Below are 12164 nucleotides of genomic sequence, written 5' to 3'. Positions count from 1 at the left end.
CTGTGTTTAAAGTCCGAAGCTTTTGTCACCAAACTTTTCTGGCTTTCGTGTGTTCAGTGCTTTGTTCAGAATTCGCGTCAGAGATGCTTTATTGCCCCAGCCCTCTTCTGCGCCTCGCTCCAGCCCACCGGAGCTGTGGTCTGCCTGCTGCTGTATTTTACCTTCACGCGCTGCTCTCACCCGACTTCAACAGCACTCGAATCCTACGACTCACGCCGATTATCAAACATGTCAACGTTCACGGTGAGCAGGTAATCGCAGCTCATAACCCCCGGACACCGAATGACATTGACGCACGGAGGGGATGAACTTCAGCCAGATTTTAAAATTGTAGCTAAAATTCTTGTCAAAATCATCCCTGTTTTGTAGTCTATTCATGGGTTTCAGAGTGTAAATTACTATATAGCAAAAGTAAATATTAGATCTTTTGAATGTTATGTAAAATACTGTTAATGCAATAATAGGTGCCCACCAACCAGATAGTCAACAGTTTGAATTAAATTTGAGCACTTCCAGTCGTTTAATATGTAATATGTATTATTCATATATATAAATAATATGACATATAAATATTATTTTATTAACTGTCAAAACACAATGCAATCTATTTTTATTTACTTACAATGTCCCAACAATAATGGGACTGTGTTGATCTAAAGACACCACAGCAGCCCCGGAGAAAATCTATTAGGCTATAATTGGTGTGAAATAGAATGCTGCACATTCAGAAATTGTGCCATGTTGGTAAAACGGTAAATTGGACGTACAAGCGAACATACACACACATATGTTGTCTATCTATCATGCATGTTTGTTGACTGCGCATCCATCTTCGAAAACTGTCAACAAGCCATTAGTCTGAAAAACACCGCACTCCGTTCCAAACATTACGGTATTTAAATAATATTAAATCTGTCACCTTCTGTCAATAGCTGATGTGTTGGGAAAATAAGCAACCGGTTCACAGTCAGCTCCCACTGAAATAAATGGCGTGCCAGAAATGACAGATGGATTTGACGCTTAGCACATTATTTTGAATCCCATGTGAAGCCAAAAGATATTCTAGACAGTTTTGGTGTCTTAAATGGAGGGAGACAGTAGGCAGACAGGAAACAGAGAAGCAAAGAGAAGATGGGAGTGACAAGGTGCAAACGGGTTGATCTCAACTTGAAATTCAGACAGCTGCACAAAACCCACTTGAAATGTGCCTTGCCTATGGTGATGTGCAGACTTTGTGATGGTCAACTTTTATCTGTATGTTTTCAAACTTTATTCTTAGTATCTTCTTGGTATTACAGGTTAATATTTTGCAGAAAACCTCTACCACTCCCCATTTTAATGTAAGTAAATCAAATTAAATCAGTTATAGCTTCCTAAGTATAACTACTTTGGAAGGATTCTCAAAAATTTTGCATAGTGTGTACCCAACAAGGTCCAAAATTTTGTCCCCTGAGTCTTGGTATACGTGTGTAAACATGATTGCTAAAGAAGCTTATAACAGATGACTCCATAATGAATTTCTTCGAGGTAATTAAATGAAATTAAAAGTACTAAATGGTTGAGACATCTATTTAAAACAAAAAACGCAATAACATGATGGTAAAGATAGTGCCATCAAGTGTTCAGTGTGCATCATGAATAACCCCAATTGCCTTCAGTGAGTTAAGACGCACGCAAAACGTCACATTTCCACCACAAAATCTTAATAGCTTTTTCCTTTGATTACACAAACCAGGCCAGCGTGATGCTATTTTGGGTGAATCTGATCTTTCGTCAAGCGCCATCTTTTCTCTCACTCCCATTTACCAAAACATACATTAATGAAAATGCAAAACGATCCAAATCAGGTCTAAATAGTGAGCATTGTGGAGAGAGATTTGGAGAGGTGAGACTTAATACCCGTCGCATGCCTAATCATGATCCTCTGAGAGAGTTGGGCCTCATTAAACAAGCTCTTTGTGCTGCCATTAATAATGCAGAAGCGATGCCAGTGCGTGATGTGTTCAAAGACCTGCAATCTCGTTAATGCACCGTTAATCACGCGGGTTAAGACAACAGCCTTCAGGGGAGCCTGACTCCATCCCTCCTGAACGAGAGCAGGAAGAGGGCATAGAAGTGGGCACCTGTTAGTCATGTTGAACATCTCTGACCAAGCCACATGGAAAGACCCCAACAGCAGTTCACCGGATTACCCGTAAATAACCGTAAAAACAAAATGCTGCATGTGTTTACAGCGTATTTATCCATCTGTATTTTTAATATGCACATTACCAGACTTCTGTTCCTCCACACCTGCCAGTTTAGCTGTTGTTTTGAAGTTAACTCGGAGTTTAATCCTTCAATTTTCATGCATTGTCTTGTGCCTAATCCTTATCACTGTACCTGCTGATTTAGCTTCCATTAATCCTTTGGGTTGTTGCTGGAAACGATGCACACAGTCAGTCTCTGCTTAAGCTTTCCTATACATGAAAGGAATGTTAAATAAATAATTGCAACTATTGTTTCAGCTGTAGCAGCCACACTAAGCTGCTCCTGTCGCTGCTAAAACAAATCCATTTGGTTTATATTGGATGTTTAGATGTGTCTTGCACAGGTCAGAGAAAAGGTAACTGTGTAACATTATGCACCTTTGAAGCTTTTTGTGATCGTTTAAATTATATTCATGTGGAACAGTAAAAGGCCAGCTGTTATTAAACATGTTCTGATGTAATGTCAACATTAACATCAAGATCAACAGAAGGTTTGTGAACTTATCTAGGATTCAGATAACAGAATCTGGCTTCTTTATTTGTGTGCACACAGCCGGGCCACACTGCCTCTCCCTCATGCAGAGACAGACTGCTAGTTTGAGGGTTTTTCTGACGTCCTGCTTTTGCCTTTTTCTCCACCTGCTTGGTGAACTGAAATCAATGTTCTGGCCTTTCATGCGCTCTGCAGAATAGAGTCTATCAGGCAGCGGCCGCTGACATTTCCCTCACTGCTGCACCTACGGGGGACACCATAACTGACTGGGGCCCCCCAGGGGTAGATAATCCCAGTCTAAACCCAGATCGTGTGATTAATGGTATGTCTAGTGCTGTGACCCCTGTCCTCTGCTGTGAAGCCTCGTGTCAGGCCCAGGGAGCTGTGCAGAGCTGACAGAGGAGACCTGTACAATTATGCACTGGCAAAGCAAAGCAGGCCCCTGGCAAACACAGAGCCAGACTGACAGTACCTTTATTACCAACAAGACACGTCGCATATACACTTCAGTGTATTAATAACAAACCCTGGGTGCAGCAGTTTGTGAGCTCCACGTGCGGGTTGCGTGCAAGATTTTCTGCACTTACATGCATTTTGTATGCAACCGCCCTTATTTTGAGCAACTCTCTAGAGCTATACTTTGTATTAAGTACATAATGCATTAGGAGTATTTGTGCATCCTGATACAGGTATTTTACTTGTATATCCCCAACACAGTGCAGGAGTATAGAAACCCATGTTTATGCAGCTAAATGTTACATTGGCAGTAGTATTATTTATTTTAAAATCTCCACGCATGAACCAGATATATGGCCAAATATAATACTGTCACTACCACAGTTACACCTGAGCAGATAATCAGTATTGTAAAAAAGAGACAAGTTTAATATAATATACTATAATACAATAAAACATATTTACATTGGTACACCTCTCCAGTTTTATGCATTTGTTTGTGTATTAATTCTAGTTTCCCTTTGGTTCACTAATAAGGTTGATTGTGTGTATAATTTATTCTCTTCTTCAGCTCCAGTGCACTACAACTGAATCATAACAATTGCAAAACAGGCATGACACCGCAATCACATGAAGTACAATGTGAAGTAATGTGTCCCTATAGCAAACAGCATACAGTGCTCTGCACACTTAATGCAGACACTACTTAGTGTATGAAGCAGTATTTGGGTGGATACTAAAAGACCAGATCACCTAGATTTGAGAAAGCTCCTGGCTTTACCTTAAGCTGTGCGTTTTACTCACAGATGAAATAAAGCCAATGTGTCGTAAGCCTGAGATTGGTCAGAGTCTGCACAGAGACCCGCAGATAAAACATGTGCCAGTGTGCAGCACCGTAGTTTATTGTATGTGAGGGGAGAGAGTGCACACGGCTGCATAGGAGGAAGAGAACATTATACTCCGAGACGTACACACATAAAAATAGAGGCTCAGGAGCAGGGATTTTTCAGAAGCACGATGTGTCTCGATGGTACACCATGATGCTTGGTAGACAGGATGATTCTGTTCAGATTGATTTGATAGTTTGGAGGGGACTGAACTGCTGCTGCGTAGACAAAATAGGGAATACGTAAGAAAAGACATCAGGGGTATACTGTGGTACGTGTGTCAAAAGCACATTCTCCTTCAACAATACAATAGTTAGTTCTTAAATTACATAACTTAAAAGTGCATGTGTTTTGTTGGTATTACTTTTTTTCATGGCGATGGATAATTTATACGCCGTACTGTTTAATATTTCAAGCAAAGCAATAACATCTCCATGGAGACAAACCCTCCACCTGAAAAGTTACATCCCACACCTTTAATACATCAAGCTTATAGTATACAAAAGCTCAAAATCTCTCCACGTATAAGTATATATATATATATATATATATATATATATATATATATATATATATATATATATATATATATATATATATATATATATATATATATATTTCATCTGTGACAACATTGCATTGCATATAAAGGTTTGACTGAAACCTATGATTAAATTCAGTGTAGCACAATTGCACAAAATGAGAATGTGTCACTTTTCGCTGCCAGTTTTACACAATATGTTCAGTTTATTATAACAAATCTCTCAAATGAATACAGTTGAATCACAGACATTCCCTGGCATGTTGTGCAGACATAAGCGTCACGGATGAAGTAAGTCTCCCCAGTGCACCGTAACCTCACGATGTGCCAGGTGCAGTGTATTTTACATAACTTTTCCTTCCCCTTGTTTCCCACAAATCCCAGTTGATCAATCAGACACCTACTTCCGCTGCAGAGTCTCTTGTTAATGACCGACTTTTTCACCACCCTCCTCCGTGTTTTCGGTGGAGGGAAGCGTGAATGCTTAATCTTCAGGGAATCTGTCAGAACATGATGAATGCGAGCTGGAGACTGGCCCTTAAAAAACGCATTCATTATTAAGCACAATTACGGCAACAAAAAATTAATTCAGCAAAGGAAGATGACTTCAGGTATGCTTGAGGCTGGGTTATGCCGCCAATTAATCAGGTGAGTAGTAGTTACTTCACTGCACTATGATAAGAGTCATGGTTCAAAACTAATGCAGGAACAAATTTGTGTAAACAAGTCAGGTTCAGCCTGCCCAGGTGCATGCAATTACTGAAATAAATCAATTAACACTGTAAATTGTAATACTCTAATGCTGTAAGGAAACACACCAGATTTCAGGGTGTTTATTTTCTGAACACAAGGGCTACTGTAACCCCAGAGCAAACAACTGTCTGTTATTTGTTGATCTGAAAAGTGAAATATGCCAAATTCAAGATAAAAAGAAAAAAATGCACCTGAATAAAGTGGTACTCATTTACTGTTTGTGTTGTGGTGAAAGTTTTACTGTAAAATCTCGATCAGTCATTTTCACGTACCATATTTTCCAGATTATAAGTCGCTCTGGAGTATAAGTCGCACCAGTGAAAAATGCATGGTGATGAAGAAAAAAACATATAGGTTGCACTGGACAACAAGTCACATTTTTGGGGGAAATTTATTTTACAAAACCCTAGACCAAGAACAGACATTTTATCACATTTATTCAGTTACATGAAGCATAGGCAGAACTAAACACGTGTCTGGTTTGTTAACGTGAGATATTAACAGTTAATCAGATAATTAAAGCATAAAAAAACAAGCAACAAGTTTGTTCTGGATCTCACTCCAAATCACTAAATCCACTGAATTCTTCATCCTCAGTGTTGCTTCTGAAAAACTCTCCCTGCTCCAGCAATAGATGAAGCGCCTCTTCCTCTTCTGCGTGGCTGTCATACTGGTACAAGCCTGGAGTGCCTTCATGCAGTTGTCAGTGTGACAATAACAAAGATGTGAAATTATATATTTTAATAATTTCACATATAGGTAAGTCACATCTGAGTATAAATCTATGAAAAAAAGGATGAAAAACGTATACCGGTAATATGTTATATAGTTGACTCTGAATATTGGGAGAAGTCAGAGTGGACCACCTGTAATAGTATGAATACACCAGACCTTGGAACAAGTTTGAGCTTGAATTTACACAACGTACTTCCTCCTTCCATGGTTTAGGTACTCTATGCTGCCTGTTAGTCGAGTGCTCTAAGCTGCTCACCTGCTTCGACTGGCCTGAGCAAATGTGGATTGAAAGCAACAGTATTTTATAAACATATGATGTTATGTGCATATTAAACATAGCATGCTTTAGCTCTAATCCTGCATCAAGGTCCAAATCACTGTCTGCCTCTGAACCAAGAGCCAACCAGAGGAAATCACAGAACAATTATCGGGTCCCACGCTTCACCTAAAGCTCTGCCTATAGCACTGAGTGGGACTGCTGCATGTTAAGACATTCTCATACTATACAGGAGGGAGGGAAGATGAAGAGAACTAAAGATGCTGTGATGAGGACGACGACTGAATAATTAATGTCTTGTATTCAGTAGTAAAAAGCCCAGCTGCACTGACTCTGCCTGTAAGCATGTGTTCAGCGGGGAGGCAGATGGAGCCAGGACCTTGAATTTAGGTTAGATTCTTTTATCCCTGGTGAAAAAAGATGTGTGCTAGACAAAGACCTTGAAGTTCAGATGTGATTGAGCAGGAAGAAGCTGAGAATCAAATCAAATATTTCCTGTAAAAATGACACAAAGGAGATACAAGGCCAAGAAGGCAGTGTCTACAGTTACAGTGTATTGGCATGGGGGACTCGTGATGTATGTAGTGACTTAGTGCAGCGGATCTGATCAATGAGTCATCTAAACCTCAGGCTTCTGTGTTTAACCATAGAGGTTACATCACACAGGATTATCATCACAACAGACTCCCACCAGGATATTAAATTAACTTAAATGTCATTCCTGCTTAACAATTGAAAAAGTAAAATGAATAGCTAAATTGTTACTTTATACATATACCGTGTGTAACCCGGGTGAAAATTGTGGATCCCCTGGTATATTAGTTTCCCTCTCTCCCTCTCTCTCATTCCCCTCCGCTGCGTAAATTTCACATGCCCGCTCACGTGACTTGTTGTGGCCAATCAGCGCCCATATTAGCCAGCAATTCCACACACCCGGCAGGTGCGAGGCTAGCGCGAGGAGCATGCGACGCCGGTAGGTTTAAAGTTGCCATATACGTTCATTTTGTCATAAAAACTCTTCAACTTCGTCAAACTTACTCTTCAACCATAGGTACCGACCATCGAGGAAATGCCACGTCAGGGATGAGATTCGATTACATAATATAAAGGGGAATTGGTGAGTCCGTTTGTTTGTTAGCGGTAGCCTAACACGCTCCATTCATTTCTAATGAGCGGTTAGCATTGGGTTTTAACCCCTGTTTACTCCAAAGGTTTTAAGCAAATATTATGAAACTTGCATTACAATTTTTGCCAGTACATTATGACATAATCAGTTATTAATATCAGGTGTTTGATTTATATAAAGTAACGCTAATTGTCCGAAGATACAAATGCGCACTTTCTATGCACATAATTAATGTTGCCTCATATTGTATATTGTATTTATTAGGATTATTGACTGATAGTTAAGTATTGTGACAGATTAAGATTTTAGCAATTGCTACTTATTTTTACTGAAATTCAGATGATTGTGTACACATTGAATTGAACTGTATTGACTGAGGCCATGGTCCTATGTTTACACAGGCCAGGTTCTCATTCCCAGATGGCGAGCTACAGACTAACCCACGAACCTAGATCGGGAAACTTGTGCAACAAGTGAACTGCACCTGCTCTGGTCGGGCCGGTAGGAGGCTTATAGCCAGTCTCTTTTGCCTCGCAACCTTACTTTACCCCAACTCTACCTCCACTCCGCCCCTACTCTACCTCTCATCGTTAGGTCAAATTGACCCAGCCACAATCTACCTCCAACACTTTATAAAATGACTGTTTGAACTTCTGCTGCTTGCAGTATATAGACTGAGGGGGGGTTGTGGGCATTTGAACTATCACTGAATGAACTTTATTATTGGATTTCACTGATCAATTTGATTTGTTATTTGTGTATGGCCATTGTTTGTCTATTGTGTTTCTATTGTGTTACATGGTTTTAATATATGGTACCAACTGCAGCATACTGTCTCTGTCACTCTCTCCTTGAGCCGAATTCCTAGTCTTCTGATCCTAGCCCAAGGTATTAGCATTATAACTCGGGTCTTTACCCCATATACCTGTTACATAAAGTGGCGAGCTAGCCAGGAGAGAGTGTACAGAGCAGTGTTGGGTAAATATATTTTGTAAAACTGGATAACATGGACATATTGGAGGAACGGGGTGTTAAAATACCAAACGCTGTTCTAGTCAAAGATATCACAAAAGGTACAACCGCAGATGAAGTGTGTACATTTCTGGCAGAGTATGGGAAAATTTCAAAAGTAGAATTCATTGACAAATTAACCCCTGCATTACACCATGTACTCATTGTTGAATATAATTCGGGTGCTGCAGTAATTGAATTACGCAAGATACTGCCATATACTCACATTTGCGAAATTACCCAAGCGACACACACTATCTGTGACTTAGCTGCTGTTTGTGCCGAGGAATTGAGTAAAGCACAGACGCTAACTTACCTCTCTGAATTACAAAAATTGGCTAAAATTACGGGTAAAGATTACGCTACGGTTTTAACTGGGGTGATGTCTCTGCTCGGGCAGTCCGTAACTGGGCACTGTTCGAGCTCTGGTCAAGTGAAGATGCCGCCTGATGGGGAGAGTGAAGATACTGGGCCGTCTGAAGAGCACTCACACCATCACTCTGACCCAGCAGCCCAGTACACACCAAGACCAAGATCCGCCTTCCCAGCGGAGGCTGCTCCAGAGTTCAATCCACCGGAAGTGCAACGCTATGTCGTGGAGCACATAGTCAAGAATGACGACTTATCTCTACATAGCTCATCACATAGGCTCAGAGCGTTTTCCGGGAGATTACCAAGACCCCAGCATGAATCTGACTATGACACGTGGCGTTCAGGTGTTGACCTCCTCCTAAAAGATTCCTCTGTCTCTGATCTGCAGCGGTCTCGCAAAATCTTTGAGAGTCTACTTCCACCAGCGGCCGACACTGTAAAACATTTAAGAGCAGACACGCCTCCAGTGACCTACCTTCAAATCCTTGATTCCGCCTACGGGACAGTCCAGGATGGTGATGAACTGCATGCAAAATTTATGGATACATTCCAGGATGCTGGTGAAAAGCCCTCTACTTATTTACAGCGCCTGCAAGTCGCTTTGCATTTGACAGTGAAGAGGGGGGGTGTACCAGCCACTGAGACCGACCGATTTCTGCTTAACCAATTCTGTCGAGGCTGCTGGGACAACACTTTAATCTCCGAGTTACAGCTGAAACAACGCAAGTCAAATCCACCCACCTTTGCTGAGTTTCTATTGCTACTTCGTACAGAAGAAGATAGGGAAGCTGCTAAAGCATTGAGAATGAAACAACATCTAGGCTCAGCCAAACCCCGAGTCACCACTCATGCTCAGTATGCTTACACAGCCACAGAAGAGAAAGTCCCTCGTGACCCTTTAACCACAATCACACAACAGCTTACTAAGCAGCTAGCTGATATCCAGAAACAACTCGCATTGTTAACAGCTGCTCAGGCCAGTCCCAGACAGTCCACGCCCTCAAAGTCCACGCACGCCAGTAAGCCGGGAAACCCAAGCAGAAACTCTGGTCCGAAGCCGGGCTATTGCTTCCAGTGTGGCGAGGATGGGCACATTAAATCAAACTGTGACAATGATCCAAACCCATCACTCGTGGCTGCCAAGAAAAGACAGTTTAATCAGAAACAGCAGAAGTGGCAGAAATCAAGCAACCAGTCTTTAAACTAGAACGAGTTCCTGTGGAGGGACACTCAGGAACTGAAGAGGACTCACAATGTCCCGCAAATCAGGAAGCTATGAAGTGTCTCACATTAAATCAGTCCATACGATCCAATAAGTCTCGCCTTCCCAAAGGGCTGATTGGGTCCAGGTGTACTGCCCAAGTGAGCCTTGCTGGTCAGAACTGTCAGTGTCTACTTGATACTGGATCCCAAGTGACTACTATCCCAGTCTCATTTTATAATAAACAGTTGTCACACCAACCTGTAAAACCCCTCTGCGATCTGTTACACGTCGAGGGAGCCGCTGGACAATCTGTGCCATACCTTGGTTATGTAGAAGTCACCATCACATTCCCTCAAGATTTCCTGGGCACAGAGTTTGATATTGACACTTTGGCCTTAGTAGTCCCAGATGTACATCCAGGACTTCAGTCACCAATTTTAATTGGAATGAACACGCTTGACCCACTCTACGAACAACATGCAGAAACTGAATTTGCTAACTTCAAACCAACCCTGCATGGGTATCGAGCCGTTTTAAATTTGCTTCAAATTCGGCACCAGAAGAGTCAAGGAGGCAGTGAGGGAGTTGTACAGTTGGCCAACGATGCTCCTGTTCTAATCCCGGCAAGCCAAACTGTTGTTGTGGAGGGTTCTGTCAGTAACATCTCAGCCCTTTCCGCCAGTTATGCCCTGGTAGAGCATCCTGCCACGCCACTGCCTGGAGGTCTGTGTGTGCACAAATGTCTCGTCACATTGCCAAGTCACTCACATCGCAAGGTCCCAATCATCCTTACTAATGAGTCAGAGCAGAACGTAACCATACCACCTCTGAGTACCATTGCCGAGCTTGTAGTGGCACCGCAGATCCTATCCCATCATGTCACCTCTGATTCTCCACTGTTCAAAGATCATCCAAACCCCATACAGTTTGATTTTGGGAACTCTCCAATCCCTCCAGAATGGAAGGACCGAATCATCCAAACATTGAGAACCATACCTGAAGTTTTTGCTCATCATGATTTAGACTTTGGACGAACTGACAAGGTGAAACACAAAATAAATCTTCAGGATGAAACTACTTTTAAGCATCGAGCCCGTCCAATTCACCCTAATGACATCGAAGCCGTCCGAAAACATCTTCGTGACTTGCTGGATGCTGGTGTCATTCGAGAGTCCGAATCCCCATTTTCGTCACCCATCGTTGCATCGAGTATCATAGCAACCAAAGAGCCAATCCAGAGAGAGGATCTAACCCTTCCTGCCCACACTGCTGGATTAACAGGTTTGATTGACAATGCTTAGCAATGCTGTCAATCAAACCTGGTGCTATCGCTAGTGGAAGCGACCACAGGGAAAGAAAGTGAGACATTGGTCTGCAAAAAATTTTCATATCTTCTTTTACGGACAAAATAGCAAAAAACAAAAACAAAACAAAGAAGATCATGTAGTGCGGAATAATCTGGACATTTTAAGAGCAAAGTTTTTCAATAGAAAGTGAACTAGAGCCAGATACAGCCGGATTCCTGCCCATGCTCACTCTCATTACCCATTTGGAGCATGCCAGCTAGCAGGTTAGCCATGTCCATTTATTTTTATATATACAGTCTATGTGTGGAACAGTGGGTTAAGCATTTTCCCACCAACCAGAGGCTCTGCAAATTGAGCTCTCAACTAACTGCACAGTGTCATTGCGTCCCTAGGTAAGATAAATTACACACGATGCCTGTTCGCTTCACAACATATGGTGTGTTGTGAGTGTGCAAATTTGTCCAGCACAAAAAAAGCAGCCAAACCACCATGTGCCTGGTTCGCTGTGGCAAGAAGTTGAATGGTTATATAACAGAAAGTACTACCAAGTTCTGCCACACTGTTATACTATTATTGATGCTACAATCAACCTAAGAAAAAATATAAAACCTATACTCAAGTTAATATGAGTTTTTTTTTACATTGGATGACCATGTACTGTTGTTAAAACACTGCTAGAGTCAGACTGGAGCAATGCGCATTTGATGTACTTTGGCCAAGGACACTAAGAAATATGAGAAGACTACTTACACG

The 12164-nt window shown here is 41.6% G+C and overlaps 1 protein-coding gene across 1 annotated transcript; it reads left to right on the top strand.

Annotated features, from left to right (window-relative positions):
* The first annotated feature begins 7446 nt into the window (after positions 1-7446).
* Positions 7447-11231, top strand: LOC129456397 (zinc finger CCHC domain-containing protein 18-like). The gene is made up of 2 exons (XM_055223125.1): positions 7447-7508; positions 7919-11231. The coding sequence occupies exon 2, from the start codon at positions 8524-8526 to the stop codon at positions 10105-10107; it is 1584 nt and encodes a 527-aa protein (XP_055079100.1). The 5' UTR covers positions 7447-7508; positions 7919-8523; the 3' UTR covers positions 10108-11231.
* Positions 11232-12164: the final 933 nt, after the last annotated feature.

Source organism: Periophthalmus magnuspinnatus, chromosome 7 (assembly GCF_009829125.3).
Source record: "Periophthalmus magnuspinnatus isolate fPerMag1 chromosome 7, fPerMag1.2.pri, whole genome shotgun sequence".
NCBI lineage: Eukaryota > Metazoa > Chordata > Actinopteri > Gobiiformes > Gobiidae > Periophthalmus > Periophthalmus magnuspinnatus.
Note: the sequence above shows the minus strand (reverse complement) of the source record. Positions and strands in the feature narration are given on the sequence as shown.

Coding starts and splice junctions, on each gene's coding strand:
- LOC129456397 (XM_055223125.1), top strand. CDS start 8,524: ATGGACATATTGGAGGAACGGGGTGTTAAAATACCAAACGCTGTTCTA.